At 45.0% G+C, this 18,109-nt stretch overlaps 1 protein-coding gene across 1 annotated transcript in view; it reads right to left on the bottom strand.

Moving 5' to 3' along the window:
* The window catches only part of Ank3 (ankyrin 3), a 215,046-nt gene that overhangs the window by 166,988 nt on the left and 29,949 nt on the right, over positions 1-18,109 (bottom strand). The window contains exon 2 of the mRNA XM_055598850.1: positions 17,349-17,453. Coding sequence (XP_055454825.1) covers positions 17,349-17,453 — 105 coding nt within the window. The remainder of the gene's footprint in view (positions 1-17,348; positions 17,454-18,109) is intronic.

Genomic DNA, 18,109 nt, shown 5'->3' with positions numbered 1-18,109 from the left:
ACACACACACACACACACACACACACACACACACACACACACACACAAGCTAGTGTTTTTAATCTAAGGTAATTTGTCTTTGAGACACTGTTTCCCCTCATAGCTAAAACTGACCTTGAACTCTCCACCCTTCTACCTATCTCCCAAGTGTGATTACAGGAGTGGCCTGCAAAGCTGGCTTGATAGGAATTCTGTACTAACTAAAGTCGATTTTGCTTTAGTGTGAATTAGCATATTAATAGAATGCATTTTTCTTTTACCAAAGAATTTTTTTTGTACATTCAAAATGTTACAGAATACATTAGCATTTGACAATATGTTTTAACAGACAAGGGCACCAGAATTTTATTTGGTCTAATGGCCAGGAGAGAAAAACAAAACAAAACCAAAACCTCAGGGTGGTTAAACCGTTTACAGAACTTGGACCTGCAAAGAACTTGGCCAAGATCTGTATCTTCCAGGTCCCAGGTATTGTCCTTTTCATTTCACCAAGTCCTTCAGGCTTCCTTAAAAGCCATACTTTGGGGGTGGGTGGGGAGACAGGGTTTCTGTGTGTATCCTGGGCTGTCCTAGATTCGCTTTGTAGACCGGGCTGGCCTTGAACTCACAAAGATCTACCTGCTTCTGCCTCTCCCCTTCCCCCCAGCGCTGGGATTACAGGCATATGCCACCACACTACCAAAAGCACATTTTTAAAACTTTTCCATGATGTCATTCAGTGCACTTACTCCCCATCCTGAAGAGTAATGCATAAATAAGCTTATCCAATGCCTTCCTTTCTGTCATTTGCTTCTCAATCATTTCTGCATACAGTGGCCACACACACACACACACACAAAGTCAAACTTATACACACATATGTTTTGTTTACAGTGAAGAGAAATGGCTACATAAATATTGACATAGAATGTTAACAGGATCTGGATATCTATTTAGAATTTTGAGAAAGCAAAAATCACAGGATAAGGGAGCTTAATTATTTCAAATTTCTGTGCCTGCTATCTGGCCAAAAGCTTAACAAAACCCAGACCCTGGCTGTTTCCCTGTTGGGAAGGTCCGCAGCGACTCTTACCCGGGGCTTACTGGCCCCTTCCTCAACCTCCCGCCTCCTTGATTTTTGATAGAACTCTTAATCAGCACCCTCACCCCTTACAGGCATCTAACGATGAAACTGGTGTTAAGATCCTAACTTAGTAGGGTATATTTTGCCTCTGACTTCTCACGGTTGGGGCAGGGATGGGACCAATATCATGAGAATGCAACCAAGTCTCCTGGGCTTTGCACAAGCGCGTTGGATTTTTTTTCCTGGGATATTTTACGAGGACAGTTATTTCAATTTTCTTCCTTCTTCAAAAAGAGTTTTTTTATTTTAGTTATACGTATGTGTGTCTGTGTGTGGGTATGCCTGTGTGCATGCAGGTGCCCAAGAAAGTCACAGAGGCATTGGACTTCCTGGAGAGGAGCTGGAGTCACAGGCAATTGTAAGCTGCAGGATGTGGGCACCGGGAAGTGAACTTGGGTCCTCCAGAAGAGCCACAGTGCTCATAACCCCTGGGCCATTTCTCCAATCCATCATTTTATTTGCTATTATTGTGTGTATAAGACACGTGTGTGGATACCTGTGTGCCACGGTGCATGCACGGGGTTGGTTTTCTTTGTCCACCTTTATGTAAGTCTGATGGCTCAAAACTCAGGGTGCTAGGCTTCCAGGGCAGGCACCTTTCCCAGCGGAGCCATCACACTAGCATGTAGCCACTGTTTACATTCAGCTGATTAACTGCTCCCCCCAGTACCTATACTGTATTTTCTCAGCTCTAAAACTGGTTTAGAAACAGCAAGAAGATTGTTAACAGTGAGTTTGGGACAGAGAAGAAATTCCATCCCGATTGTAATTCTATGGGCAATTCTCATGCGTCTAATGAAAAAAAAAAAAAAACAATTTATTGAGAGTGAGAACAGGCTCAGTACTCAATCTCTTAGACATGTTTTCCTGCTGGACGACAGAGCGGGTGTGCCTCATCCTGTGATCTTCAGTGCACATGCCTGTGACAGACAAATATTTTCCCTACCTCGGTCATAGGGCTGCAAGAAGATATAATTTGTGGCGGTATACCCTCCTAATTCTTGTAGGTGGGAGGCAGAGGAGGGCAGGGCTCTACAAGCTCAAGAATAGCCTGTTGTATAGAGTGAGCTCCAGGCCAAGAGATTACGTAAAAAATTAGGAAGGAAAGTAAAAAAAAAACATTCCTTACTTTTACCACACTTACCACAAGATGGCCCTAGAAAGAGATCCCGAGCTTATACACATGATCAACAATGAGATCATTGAAGATCATTATGAAGGACCTCCAAAACTCAAGCTAATTTGTCAGTTTGCCTGACCCCAGGTTCACACTTCCTTCGCTAGACTAGTACTGTGTTTGTGAGAACTTCATACAGCAAGCTTGCAATCTTCTGGTAGTAGGGAGACTCGAGAGGAAGGCTGAGAGCAGCCGTGGGTTGGAGCCTGGACTACGTACATTCAGTTCTAGAGCTTGCCCAAACACTATGTGCACAGTTTCAAAAGTCAAGCTGATTGAATTTCTTGGCATCACATGACTTCTTACCTATAAACCCAAGCTACTAATTCTACCAACAAGAGAGCCATGAGGCTGATATGGTAGGTGCAGAGATCAAGAATGGAGCTTAGGGAGCAGGGTCACTGATGTTCTGGGTTCAGTCCCTAGGACACACATTGTGGAAGGAGAGCATGTGCCTGAGTAATTCCTGGGTGCATAGCTGAAGTTACACACACACACACACACACACACACAATTAAATTCAATAATAGAAATAAAAAAAAAAGAATGGTGCTTGGAAGTTAAGAAACACAACTGCTACACAGGACACTATTATTATATAGACAGGGAACAAAGCGTATGAAATCATTGCTCCTCTTGAGGATATCATGAAGCATTTGGGATAGAAAAACTTCGAGAAATGCAGGCATGAGGTCACCTGGTGAAATCAGAAGGTTCTAGGTCAGGCAGCTCTCCAGATGAATGCAGGGTGGGAAAAAAAAATATTTAGGGCCACAGCAAGACTGTGCTGCCGTGAGCACAGCAGGGAAACCTGGGACACCGGGCTGAGGGCTGACATCACACCAGAGGCACATATGGTAGCTAACACTGCACGTGCCATTCTCCTTGGTAGGAAGGTGTGGGATCCACGCTGTTAATGCCAGAGATCCAGAGGAAACAGTTCCCTCTGTGGAGGAATGCCTGGCTATTTCTCCCCTTTCAGCTTTCCCACAGAAACCCAACAGAGGGGTGCGGTTAAGTTTATTTGGGACCATCTCCAGGCAAGATCTGCCTTTCCCGAGAGCAAGAGCATGTAATTCCCTACCTTGCTGTGACAGTACAGAACTTACATCTAATTTAAATTAAATGAAGGAGAGCTGATGACAGCTTACCACTAAGGGAAGGGGTAAGTGGGTGGGGGATGCCATCTTCGCTCTGAGGCCCTTCTCCTCCCCGATTTCACAGCCTGCTACACAGCCTTTTGTGTAGCTCAGTGGCTTTCAATATAATAACAGTTGGTCAATTACACATACCTAACCTTTGTGGTTTTGTTTTTGTTTTTCAAGACAGGGTTTCTCTGTGTCACCTTGGCTGTCCTGGACCAGCTTTGCAGACCAGGCTGGCCTTGAACTCACAGAGATCCACCTGCCTCTGCCTCCCTGAGTGCTGGGATTACAGGCGAGCACCACTGTACCTGGCTATACCTAACGATTTTGTTTTAGCCACTCAGGACATCGTTGAGCGGCTTTCTGTGAGTCACACTGTGGCACACCCATTCTCCAGCACTCTTGGCACCTTGGAGAGTGGAACTGTACCCAAGGAGAAAACTGTCCCAGGTTCTTTCTGCCCTGGCTCTGTGTCTGTCTGATCTGGGGATTTCCTGGAGGCGATCTGATCACCCAGTACTTGCTTCACTGTAATGGCTCATTTCACTGAGCAGAGTTCCCTCGTGGTGCATCTTGGGTATAGCAAGGGTTTCTTACATTTCTGGAGGTAGAGTGACAGTCTAAAGGCATGTGTGTGCTACCTCCTGCGGATCCAAACACCTGTCCCTGGACACTGGGGTCTTCAGCTTCTGTCTGTGTTTTCCTGAATAATGCTGCTAGAAATCCAGGGAGACAGTCTCCTTTGACAATGCTTTCCTTTTGCGGGGTGGGGCTGGACATTAGTAGCACCTACAGTAATTCTCCTGAGCAAACACTCAACGCTTTTGGTGGTGGCCAGATTTTACTTTCCTATCATGTATACAAGAGTTCCCTCCAAACCCTTGCTAATGCTTGTCTTACTTAAGCTGCCATCTTCATAGACATTTGATACAAGATTTCAATTCTTGTTGTTTTAGAGCAGTGATTTTTCAACCTTCCTAATGCTGTGACCCTTTAATACAGTTCCTCATGTTGTGGTGACCCCCAAATAAAATACTTTTTGCTGTAACTCTAATTTTGTTACTGCTATGAATCGTATTGTAAATATCTGATATACGGGACATCTGATATGCGACCCCTGTGAAAGGGTCATTTGACCATCAAGGGGGTGAGACCCACAGGTTAAAACCACTGCTTTAGAGGAAGGGTCTTACTCTCTGTAGATCAGGCTGGCTTGGAACTCATGGTGATGCTCTTGTATCAGCCTCTGCTGTATTTTTTTTTAAAGCAGTTGGGCTATATAATGTTTATTATTAGCCCTAAGATTATCATGGCAGTATTGTTTAACCCGTTATCACAAATAACAAGACATAGACACCTGTTAGATTGTATAATTGCCTTATTTACCCCAGGCTGGGCCGATATTCCTTCCTACCTACACTGTCTGAATCACTTCGTCACCCATCTTCCAGCCCCCGTCCAGTGCCAGCCTCCTTAACTACCCTATCTTCTATCCATAATTCCATGCTTTGCTCTTCATCTGGGCCTTTCCACACCATCACTGGAGTCCCTTTCTCCAGTCCCACATGGTTTTTTTCCTTCCATGCTAACCCTTCTCCTCTTTTCTCCTCTATCTGTCCTGTGATTCTTGTGATTTTTTTTTTCATCCTCAAAAGCCCAAAAAACTAGCCATGCCTGCCTCATTCTGCCCTTCTCAGGTAAAGGCCATTTAATGAACCAGTCAGGTATGTTTTAGGCAGGTTCACATAAACAAGGATGGTCGTACCCAGCAGGCAGTAAACAGATCTCGAGTGCCAGTAATTAGCATTAGACTGACCTCTAACAAGTCTCTGTGCTAGGATTACAGTTGTCAACTATCATACCCAACTCTGTGCTTTTAAAATATACATTTCAAACCTCATTTCAGTTATTCCATTAAAAACAAAACAAAACAAAAAAAAATGAGCAATTGGGGAGAAGTTAGTTCATGAGTTCCTACTCATGAGTTCCTACGCCCAGCTAAGAGCTATTGGCAGTTAATGATTGCTAGGGCAGCTAGAGTCAGTTTTCTGCCAGAGTAGACTCTTACAGGCTGCACAGGCTCCAGTGGGGGCCCTATGCATGTCCACACAGGCATCTCTAACTGGACCCAGTGAGGCATAATAACAAACAAACAAACAAACAAACAAACAAACAAACAATAGAGGATGTGAAATTGGAATTGGGAGGAGGATATGAAGGAGGGTTATAGAAAAGTTGGAAGGGAGGGGATGTGTACAGTCAAAACACTTTGAACAGTGTACGAAATGCTCAAATAATAGGTAAATGGAACTAACTAAAAGAGAAATAATGAGTGCTTTTAACTCAGGGGGAAAAAGTGAGGTCTGGTGAGCACTGAAGAATAAAATAGCAAATTGGAGGCTAGAAAGATGGCTCGTCAGTTAGAAACACCAGCTGTTCTTCCAGAGGACCCAGGTTTGATTCCCAGTTCCCCAGTGGTGGCTCAAAACCATTTGTAACTCTAGTTCCAAAGGATCTGATTTTTCCCGCTGGTTTCCACAGACACAAGGCACACAGATGGTACACAGAAGTACTTGCAGGAAAAACGCTCATACACATAAAATAATAAAATTTAAAAAGTTTAAAACTCAAAATCGATTTACTTTCTGTATATCGAAGAGAGTCACTTCAAAATTTAAGTAAAGTGAGGTTGTCTAGAGACTCTAGATTTCCAGTGATGCTTCTCTCATAAATGCAGTGGTTTCAAGAAACCATTCCACTTAGTTTCCTAACATTCCGCTACTCAAACTGGAAAAATAAAACATGGAGGGCCCTAAGAATGCTAAATTTTCCTTATTTCTCAATAAACCTGGAGCTTATTTCCATGTGGGATTTTTTTTTTTTTCTCCTCCCTCTAGAAAGTAAATCACCTCTTGCAGATTTTCAGGATCCGAGCTCTTTGGAAACCTGTGTGTGTGTGTGTGTTTTCTTGGGGTAGGGGGTGGGTACAATTTGCCTCCATTTGATCTTCAGTCAAACGGGGTACTTGCTGAAGTTTCAGACTATAAAGGGATGGGAATGGTGCCTTTGAGGCTCCTAAGTAAACATGACTAGGAGAAGATGCTGCTCCAAGTGTGCAGAGCCTCTGTCCTAAGGAGCAGACATTTCTTCTAAAGACCAAGACGCAGCTGGTGCTGACAGCCATAGCCTTGCCCTTAGCTTCCAGGCAATGTCGAAGCCCACCGTGCCCTGAGCGGATTCTCATCCAGCTCTGGCGGTATGCTAGTTCTGATGGTTCATGACCGAGGCCACACTACTAGAGGAAGACAGCCTGAGTTCAGATCCCTGTCCTGCCACGTTTTTCCAGGTAAGACCTGGGAACAGCATCTCCTTAGTGACTTTAATTTATTCCTCTGTGGAGTTGAAAGAAAGTGCTACATATACATGCCCTTTGTAGGGTGTAAGATACAATGTAACCCCAATGCTATCAAAATTAAGAAAATTGTTAACTGCCAATTTTTTTTGGAAGATTTTAGAAGATTTTTATGATGCAACACTGGGCAACTTTTTGTGGATGGCCAAGTGCCCGCTGCAGGCTTCATGAGTCAGCAAGAGGCCCTCGCTTATGAACTGTTGGGAAATGCCTTTTCAATCTCAACACTCATTGGGCCTCACTTCTCATAGTGAAAGGCCCGCCTTGTATGTCTTGCCAAGAATGTGTGTTCCATGTCTTTGCTCTGAGGTCATCAGGTTCCTAGTTATGGGAAATCATCCAAAGCATGATTACCAAAGAATAAAAGATGGATTTAATTTATTCTGTACCTGAACACATGCAGAGAACAAACTGCCAACCATTGGGTTTCTCTGGGCTGTGGCCTGCATATAGTCTATACACAAGCACAAATGGGACCTCTGGTGTCAGAATCTTCCATTTTCATTGTTACTTTAAGTTTATATATATATATAATGTTTGTTTTCTTTTATGACATATATGTTAGTGTGTGTTTGTACAGATGTGTGTGTGTGTGTACACATGTATGTATGCAGAGGCCAGAGGTTCACATCAGGTATCTTCCTCATTTGCTCTCCAATTTACTTTTGAGCCAGCGTCTCTCCCTGGATGTAGAGTTCACTGACTCAGCTACGCTGGCTGGTTGGCTCTTGGGCCCCTGAGAGCCTCCTGTTCCTCCATCATCTTCTCCAGGGGCAGGACACCTTCCTGGTTGAGCTGTCTTCCCTGTCCCCAACTTTACTGTTTCTTATTCTAAAGTACTTCAGGGACAACATACACAGTTACTTTCCGCCTTCTTAGTGTAAACTGGAAGTCACCGTCGTTACTCACGGGCTCCCTCAGAGGTGTAAGTGGATTACTGTGTGGGACGCTCACTCCTGCATCCGTTCTTCAAGAATGGAGAAGCCTAGGCAGTTTGGAATTCTGCATGAGTTTCTTCCACCTCTTTGCAAAGTTCCTGTAGTGAGAACTAAGAGGCTGTCAGGGGCTGTTTGGTGCAATCTCACACAGGGAGCGCCAACTCCTAGAGCAGCGGGGTTCTCAACCTGCGGGAAGTGACCGTCAGAAAGCACACGTCTGATGGTCTAAGGAGCCTGGATACCACCGAGTAGCAAAATTACAGTTATGAGGCAGCAATGAAAATAAGTTTACATCTGGGATTCCTAAGATGACGTGGTTCCTGATGGCTGAGACACACAGGTTGAGAACTGCTGGTCTACATACACCCTTCCTCTGCTTCCTCTCCTCTTGGGATGTGGCCCAGCTGTAAACAGGAGCTTGGGCAGTTGTGTCAAGGACACTGGACTACTGCATGTGTGCTATGAAGGGGACCCTCCTTATGCACAGACACTGAGCCACTCAGGACCTTTCTTATCACATGCCTCAAAGTGTGTGATAAGAACCCAAAATGCCCTGGGGTTCAAAAGTTCAAAGTACATTATATATGTATGGAAATGCCATAATGAAGCCTATTGTTATGTATAATATATGCTAACAGTGAACAAAAGTCCTCTATCAGTTGCAAAGCTTTCCAAGGAGAATGATGCTCCCTTTTCCCCTGAGAGGTTCTAGGAGGATTGAGGAGACGATAATTCTTAGTAGAACGCAGAAACCAGGATTGGCTATGCATCACCCACAACCCTTTTCCATAGGTGACCAGTGTAAAAGGAACTTTATTATCTTGTTTTAATTGTTGTCCCTTATTGCTTCTGACTAGCCTAGGCCTAGTCCTGGAAGCTTTTAGCCTCCGTACAATCTAACCTAGGCCTAGAATGTTTTCAGCCTCTCAGACTTACTGCTTGATAAACTAACCCTTTCTTGCTCTTACTGAGCTCATAAGCTAGTAAGAACATATCTCGTAGCTACTTAAGGGGCAATGAGAGAGTGAAGAAGCAGTTTTTACTGGAACAGTAATAGAGAGATAGGTTGTAGAGAGAACTCAAGTGAAGACCAAATGAGCCAGAGAATTGGAAGGAACCAGAAGATTAGAAAAGATTGCTGCAGATAGTCTGAGGCAAGAAGAGCAATTTAGAGGCCGAGAGGACTGAGTAAGTTAGTTTGGCAGAGGAGTTTGAGCTAGAACAGCTGAGTTGAACCAGCCAGTACAGAGCTCAGAAAGAGCAAGAATGGGTGAGCTTATTAAGCAGTAAGTCTCAGAGGATGAAAACATTCTGGCCCTAGGCTAGATTGTACATGGGCTAGAAGCTTCCAGAACTAGGCCTGGGTTAGCAGAAGGAGGCAGTAAGCCTCCCAGACAACAATTGAAACAGGAGAATAAAAGCTACATTCACAGACTGGGGATGGCAAGAGCTCCCAACCAAGCCTGGTTTCTTTTCCACACATCTCACAATGTTCAAGGAACACTTCTTCTATCTTAGCTTCTCCAGCTGGACCAGCAACGACGCCCTTCTGTCTGCAGGCTGCAGGCCCCAGGCCCGCGCCCTCAGCCCGGCTGCCACTGCCCTACTTTGCCCCTTCCTTCCTCAGCAGCATCGTTCACACCTGCCTATGAGCTGCAGCCTCGGTTGCTTTTCTCCGTTCGATTTGGATGCTTTTTTGGTGCTGTGCCTCAGACTGCACATGTTAACACATGCTCCACCTCAGAGCTCTTCCATATCGTGGCTGACTGCATTAACTGTGTTTCTAGGGAAATGTCACATCACCTGGCTTTCCAACCATGCAAATCCACACAGGTCTCCTTCCTAAACGTGTATTCACAGACTCTCTTCCTTCAAAGTGGGAGCACGCATGTGCCCAGAGGCACTTACCCCGTGACATTGGCTTCTCTGCCATTCTACAATCCTCAAACTACCATTTCTATGGAGGTGCCCGTAGTAGAGGAGGGGCAGGGAGATGAGGGCACATCTGGGTAACCCGAAAGTCATATCTGAGGACAGGCAGTGTGGAAAATGTGCTGCGGTGTTCAGCAGGAGGTCAGGCCAGGTCATGGCAGCACAGCGCAGTTCCTTGAGCTATCTGGTGGGAAGGAAAACTCTAAAGCTAGAGAAAAGGATTTTTTTTTTTAAGTGCAAATGAGGAAAGCTAAGCTCTACTGACTCCGTCCTTAATAGAATTTTGATTTGCAGGATTTCAAAATAGGATTTATTCAGGTCATCGAGAAACACTCTTGGCGCATGGATTGATGACTAGGGGAGGCTGGGAGAGGAACAGGTACCTTGCGGCTTCTGCCAAAAAAATTTTTAAACAGATCAGTCTCTCTTCTTTTATTAATTTTTATTTTATGTGTATTGGTATGAGGGCATCAGACCACCTGGAACTGGAGTTATAGACCATTGTGGGTTCCCATGTGGGTGCTGGGAGTTGAACCTGGAACCTTTGGAAGAGCAGGGAGTGCTCTTAGCCAATGAGCCATCTGTCCAGCCCCCATTTTTGTTTTTGTTCAAAATTGGAGTTCTTCCTTCCCCAAGCTATGACATATGACAGACTTCTTTTTTATTCAAGATTTATTTTATTTTATTTTTTTACCGTGTCTGTATCTCTGTATATGTGGATGCCAAGGAGGCCAAAAAGGAACATCAGATCCCTTGGTACTTGGGTCCTGAGCTGCCTTACTTAGGTACTGGAAACCAAACGCCAGTCCTCTGCAAGAGCAACCAGTGCCCTAAACTACGGAGGCATCTCTCCTCCTCCCTTACTCACGTCTTAAAGGCTGACTGTGTGCTGACCTAAACCACAGCAAGCTGTACCCAAGTACATTCTGGAAGTGACATTTCTAATTACGAGAAGTGCTTCAGCCACAGTGCTACCTGCTGGACACGAGCCATGCTCTTGAGGGAAGCCTGTCTTAGGGCAAGTAAGTTCTCTCCTGATGACAGTGACAACCACCATCACAAAGAGGTCAGGAGCTCCTGTCTGATTGTTAGCCACATGTTTCAAGCAAGCTGGATTTTCTTCCACTGTCATCATGTCGCCATGGCCATGAACTCTCAGTGAACCCACCTTGTGCATGACAATGCTGCCACTGGCAAGAGCATGAAGGGTAAACCGCAAGGCACTGTGGGAAACCAGCAGTGTGACCTCAGTGTGGTCTGCTTTGTCATGGAACTTTGTGCTCTGCGGTGAAAGGAGGAAGGGAAGGCCAAAGCCACCTCCATCACTGTCAGACAAGAGGGCTGGGCAGTGAGGAAGGGCCTGTGTTTTGTGGTCAGCTCTCTACTGGTTGCTTTAAAAAAAACTAAAGTGCTGGGTATGGTGGGGTATGCCTTCAGGCCTAGCACTCAGGAGACAGAGATAGGCAGATATCTGTGGCTTGAGGCCAGCCAGAAGTACACAGTGGGACCCTGTCTCCAAACAAAACAGAATAAACCCAAACCAGGTCAGGCCGGGAAGAGGTGGTACGCATCACTGATTCAACTCTTAGGAAGCTGGGGCAGGAGAAACACAAGTTTGAGGGCAGCTTGGAATACATCGTGAACGCTAGTCGCCAAAAGTAAAAAAGGCCAGGTGTTGAAGGGACCCAACCCAGACTGCGTCAGTGACCAAAGCCACAGTGAAGGGCGGTCTGCCGAGGTCCGGTGGGTTTCCTCTCTTTGCTTCATGCTGCCTGCTACTATCACCTCCTTGGGCGAGAAACAGATAAATCCCACACCACACAGAAAGAGAGCAGTGCAGCCCAAATGTGAAAGTAGATCTAAGACAAGAGTATTTCTTAAAAGAAAACATGCAGGAGAGTCTCCCAGAAGGCAGAATTCAGAGAAAGGTTGAGATGTTGTGCAGTTGTAAGAGCAGTCCACACAAGGGTAGACTCTTCTGCCTACCTTGCAAAAACTCACTTACCTTGTCCCTTCCGAGACAGAAATGTTAATAAGACCATGGCAGCATGGTGAATGTGGGGGCTCTGCGGGGTGACAATGTTCCTATAAGTCATTCTCTTCTACCAACATTCTCAAATCCTCGTTTTCATTTAATATATTTTTTTAAGTCTTTGATATGTTAGAGCCTACATTTGGAGATAAACCTGTTTTAAGAACAGGTGTGTCTATAAGGAAAAACATGCAAATAAACAGAAGTTATAGGTGGCTTTTTTTTACTTCCTTTTATTTGATTTTATAAATGAAATGTGTTTTGAGGGAGACACATTTTAAACCTGTGCATGGAAAGATTCTGTCTAGTCTACTTAATTCTGTATCCCTAAAACAGCCATTAGGGCTTCAGCATACTCTCTCTCTCTCTCTCTCTCTCTTTAAGGATTTGTTTTATGTGTATGCATATTTTGCCTGTGCACATATATGTGCATCTCATGCATGCCTGGTGCCATGGTTCCCCTGGAACTGGAGTTACAGACCGTTGTGAGCCTCTGCGGGCGTGCTGGGAATTGAACCCAGGTCCTCTCCAGGAGCAGCCAGTGCTCTTATTCACCTCTTTTTCTCCAGGCCCTCAGCCACACTCCTAATTGGGGCAGGCTGAAGTCTGTCCACACACTTTCTGGAAGTTGCCTAGACTGTGCCCTTATATCCCAAGTCTGAGGTTCTGATACCAACACCCTGTGAATCCCTGTGGCTTGGCAGTCCTGTCTCCCAAGACCATCTACACGTGAGTCATAGATGCTCAGAGCTCCCGACCTTCAGCACCTGACATTCAGCACTTGAGCTTGGTAAAGGGCTTGGGGAATCTTGCTGACTCTCATGGTAACCCTGCTCCTTCAGTGCAGCTAGGGGGCAGCTCATAAGTCTAAACGCATTACAGGCTGAAGCAATGGCAGTTTGGTGTGCTGGGAAAGAATCAGGCTTGAGAACAAGATCTGCCCGTATGTAATAGGTAAGGAAGCCCCGAAGTGATGTCATCATTCCTCTTTGAATTTTCTAAGTTTATACTCAGTCTCTCCCTAGGACAGATACTGGGATATCAACTCTGTAGGCAACACAGGCTCCACAATGTGCAAGAAGACACAGATTTGACCTCAAGGAATTAAAAATCTCATGTGTATGTAGCAGAGTATGGGAGGGAGCCATTAGTGTATTTTATTACATTTCAGTTATCACATATTTTTGAGCTATTAAGTATAAAAACCTAATGTAGAAGCAGGAATTTAGCACATACTTAATTAATGATAGCTTTAAAATCACGGTTACCATAAATTCTACCTGAGAAGGAAGGAAGGAAACAGGGAGGCTTCTTAATGTTGTTCACACTTAAAGCCAGCCCTCCGGCTGAATGGAATGCTTCAGAACCTTCTGGTGACTCCATTGGTATGCTGGTATGCCAAGGGTGCCTGGTCATGGCAGGGAGACAAAGGGCTCTCTGGCCACACAAACATCCTGCCTTCTTGTTTTCGGAACAGTGAGGAATGGTTTTCTGAAACAAATGGCTTTTTATCTTCAAAGAGCCGTAGATATGAGGAGCCCCACTCACTGTGCGTAGTGAGGTCTGCCCTGGAAGGCTGAGAGGATGAAGATCGTGCAAAGTCCATAGCACAGAGGCCAGTGTGGAAAGATGTCTGGGAAGCAGAAAGAAGCGATGGGCAGCAGTGGCCTCTAAAGCACAGCATGGTAGAAGCTGCACAATAGAGACAGCAAAGTGGATGAAACAGAGTTCACAGGATGCCCAAAGACTAGTGAAGGGTGGAAACCTATAGGGCAGGGAGCAAACACTTTCCCTAAGAGGCAGGTGACATTCAGAAGTCACTGTGCCACTGGAGGGAAGGCAGGCCTGTGATGTGGGGGTGAGTTCTCATCTTTTCTGACAGCCCCAAAGTGTTACCTATCGGTGCCTGGTGCTACACAAGCCTCTTGGCATAGGTAAGCGTTGATCGCTTAGAATGTTCTTGAGAAGTAGAACAAGAAATGTTAAGAAAGGTTCTTATGATGTAGCCCCGACTGGCCTGGAACTGCTTAGGTAGATCGCACTGGTCTTGTAGAGATCTGCCTGGCTTTACCTACTGAGTATGTATGGCATCATGCTTAGCTCAAATGATATACATTTTAAATTCAGTTTAAATTAAAATTAGCCACATTCATGAATGTCTCTGGCAGCCCAGGCATGAGGTAGACAGCTTGTTTGAGCTTCAAGGGCCATCAAAATAATGAAAAGTCAATGTATCACACAACACCACTATACCAATGCTGCTATTTATGAACAGGACTCCAATTCGCGTATCACAGATGTTGTATACCAACATTTTCTGCCGGTATTTGCAATGTATTATATATGCGTATGTATACATACATGTATGAAATTGTCAGAGTTGAATTAGTATAATGTGTAAAGCAAAAGTATCTATGTATTTATATATCCACATGCCATGTATACATGTCCACATATATTAAAGGTTCAAACATTTCATTCCCCAGTTCATTGCAGGCAGCTGGCAACACTTCCCTTTTCTATTCCATGCTTCCGGATCTTCTCTGCCTGATTTAATTTGTAAACAACCTGGAATCTTCTAGAGCAAATTTCTAACGCTTTCAGGGGTCAGACTAGGAAATACTAAATACCAGGACCTTCAAATCTCCTTCAGTCAACAGGAGGGGCTTGAAAAGCACCCACTTAATGCGATTCAGCCTTTCATCACCCCTGTGCGTAAGTGCTCCTTCCTGGAATGGCAATCAGTAGGGCCTCTGGGGGTGTCTCAGTTACATTCTCTTCCCTAAGAGAGGAAGAATTTGCTATGAGAGCAAAGGTCATCAATTTAGAGGGCGTCAAAGCTGTCATAGCTGACTCAGTTCAGGCGGCAGAAGGCTGACGACGCATAACAGCATTCAGCAGTTCTGTGGGGGACCCGGGATGGGGTGGGTTAGCTGCGTGGATAATACGAAAAGAAGTATTGAAGGTGTCCGCTGGGCTAGTTGATAAATACAGGGCAGAGTCACAGCGTGAAAATCAGAACTGGTAGAAGTTTGGGAAGTGTGGTGATGGAACATGGAATGTCCTGCCCTCCCGTTGTCAGAATTGCTCCCGGGGTGTACATGTGCCTCTCCTTGGTCCACACTGGTTCGTTTCTGCCCCTCGTCTGTTCCAGAAACATCTACACCTGCGGGCACTATCCTCTACTCGTGAGGCTCTTTACCATTATAATCCACTCTCTGTGTCCTTCCCCAGCCTACGGCACTGCCACCAGCCACCAGCCTAAATCCTCAACAGCTCAACCTTCCATCATACCCAGTTGCGCTAGGAACATGGAACCCAGAACCCACTCCCTAAAGACAAAGGTGCTTCTGCTGTTTGCTATTTTACCCCTAAATATCTTCTACACCACTATCCACACCTGGCTCTCAGCCTGTGATTTATGGTAATAATTTGCAGGCAGTTCTTAAGCAAACAAAACCAAGTTATCTTCCTTTCATTGTTCTGAGCAGAGTGAATGTGACCCTAATTGCAAGTTTTACCAGAGGGAAACATGACCGAATAACGCCTCTGAGTTTAGGCAGGGAGCAACCTCTGCACTACCTTAGTACAAATGCCAATGAGGAAGTTACTAGGGATTTGGAATGTAAGATGGGTAAGCTCTCTAAAGAGTCTTCTCTGACACCCCAGAGCCAGTCACCCATCACCGCCACAAAGAGAAGCAGAGGCTGCTGGGAGTAAACAAGAGTGCAGGGCTCCTATACATACTATTTAACCCAACGGCACTACAGCCTTCACCACGTGGTGTCAGGAGGCCTCATCAGTTGGGACAGGCTGGGGAAGATGAGTTTTGGGTCTAGAAAAAAGCAGCAAGTGTGGTACATCTTAAACCAACACACGAATAATTGCTTTACATCACTTTCTGGTGATGCTTGTTGAGCTTAAACATGCAGGTCTGAGGTTTTCATCCATCTATAATCAATAAAGGATCATCGGTCATGACAAGCGCAGTCATTGTTGGGAGGGAAATGGATACACTCGAGTTGCCTACACTCGAGAATGAGAATGTTCTCATTCTCCTTCTCTCTTCCTTTGCTTAAGCATCCCCTCAAATCTAGATTTATTTTTAGCAGCAACAGACAATTTCTCAAAGACAGCAGAGGCCAGCTTCAAAGCCATCGGGACATGGATTTTTCCAAACGTCCCAATTCGAAGATATGTCTTAGGAAGGTATTGACTGTGGTGTGAATTATACAAATGGGCCCAGGAGACTGCATCTGGACTTCAGTATGAATGCTGGCTTACGGAAGCTCTCTGAAATTGTCCCGTCGAGAGTCACAGGAGGCCTCAGATCCAAACAGGGGCACTAGCAGAACTCCAGGTGGGAAGCAGTAACTCTCTCCAGCCACTCAAATCAACAAAGCTTTTCAGTAAATGGATGGCCACAGTGGAAATCTACATTGGTGCCTCCTGAGTACTCATCATTTTTTTTTTTTTCCCTAGAACTAATGAACCATAAGAAGCTTGCCAACTGCCTTACGTTAGATTAGGGAGATGAAATAAGTGACTTAGTTCTTTGAGTCTGAAATCTTGCGTCCTCTAACTGCTAGCTCGAGGTTCAGGGCTAAGCCTGCCTCGCCTGTTCAACAGGGATGAGCTAAGCCTTTCTTCTTGAGACAAAATGTGGTACTGCCCACCTACCCGCTCTTTCAAAGATAATTTTACTTTCACTGCTACGCAGCTGGTACTGGCCTTGCACCCCCCTCTCACCTCACCCCATTTTTCTAGAAGACAAGCTGGCTGCAAAGATAATGCTTTGGATGTCGCGGTGATGTTCAGATGTGGGGTGCTATGTGGTGTTGCTCTGGCCCCAAATTTCTGTCACTCCATAGTGAGTTGATATGACTTTATTATTTCTTATATCATCATATCTTTAGATCTTATATCATTATGTTTCTTTTCGTAATTTCAATTAACTCATCACACACAGAGAATTTCTTACATGTATATACAATATATTATGATCGTCATCACCCTCTGGGTTCCTTCTCCAACTTTATTCGGGTCCCTCCAATACATCCCTCCACCAACTTAATCCTCCCTTTAAAGATACTCCATTCAGTCAAATTAATGCTACCTTGCGCATGGGCTTGGAACATAGATAATCCTACACTGGCTACAGTCTCAGAGAAAAATGACTCTCCTTCCCCAAGTCACCATCAACTGCCCATAGTCTCTCAGTCAGGACCAGGAGTGGGGCCTTGGGAACCCCTCCCATACCCATGTACCCGAACAATTTCTAACACTTCTAGGTTATTTCACATGGAGAACTGCCTGTAGTTCCGAGCTGTAGGAATCACAATAACTTACATGTGTTTTTCTCTGTAGGAGCTTATTATTGGCGATGCATTGCATGACATACGCTCCCAATCTTTGTTTAATTTCCCCTTCAACTATCAAGCACACCTATGTAATAACAAGACGTAAGGCGACAAATCTGATCTCTCGGTGACTGGAAGGCCATACCCCAGCCTATTCTTGATCCTGGGAAGTGAGGCGTCAAAGTCATTTGAGGTGCTCTGCGGATGTCATGCTTTGCCGTGTACTCACCCGTGCGGTGAAGTCCACGGCAGCCGCTCGGTTTAACAGCAACGTGGCCACGTTAATATTCCCATAGTGAGCAGCTATGTGGAGCGGGGTGAAGCCACTCTGTGAAGAAAACCCAACAAATGGTCAGTTGATTCCTTTCTGGCTCCTCCTATGCTCAAATAAAAATAAAAATGAGGGAGCAAAATAGGCTGGGGTCCACATTCCATTCTGTGCTAGGCTTTGGTCAGGCCCAGTGGTTCATAGGGTTTCTAAGAAAGCCCGCGCTCACAGGCAGAGGGAGAGCCGGGGAAAACGCAGGGATGGAGACTGATCACTGTAACGAGTCCACTAGCAGAACTGTGTGGAAGCCGACATCTCAAAACCCCTCACATTCACAGCTGTATGGCTTTATTACTAACACTGTTTCAGGCAAGTGAGAGACTTGGCCATAGAAACTCACGGAAACAAATTCAGTTAGTTTATACAACATATAACTCAGGTGAACCAACAGTAAACGTCAGTCTTAAGGACTAAGGCAATGTGTGGGTGGGCAGAGCTATTATACCATTCAGGTGATTTCTTAAAAATATTTTATTTATTTATTCATTATTTAAACAGTATTCTGCCTTCATGTGTGCCTGCATGCCAGAAGAGGGCACCAGATCTCATTATAGATGCTTATGAGCCACCATGTGGTTGCTGGGAGTTGAACTCAGGACCTTTGGATGGATATACAGCCACTGCTCTTAACCTCTGAGCCATCTTTCTAGTCCCCCCCCCCC

The sequence above is a fragment of the Psammomys obesus genome, unplaced genomic scaffold, assembly GCF_907164565.1.
Source record: "Psammomys obesus unplaced genomic scaffold, mPsaObe1.curated_primary_1811, whole genome shotgun sequence".
Classification (NCBI taxonomy): Eukaryota; Metazoa; Chordata; class Mammalia; order Rodentia; family Muridae; genus Psammomys; species Psammomys obesus.
This window is presented reverse-complemented; position numbering and strand designations above follow the sequence as displayed.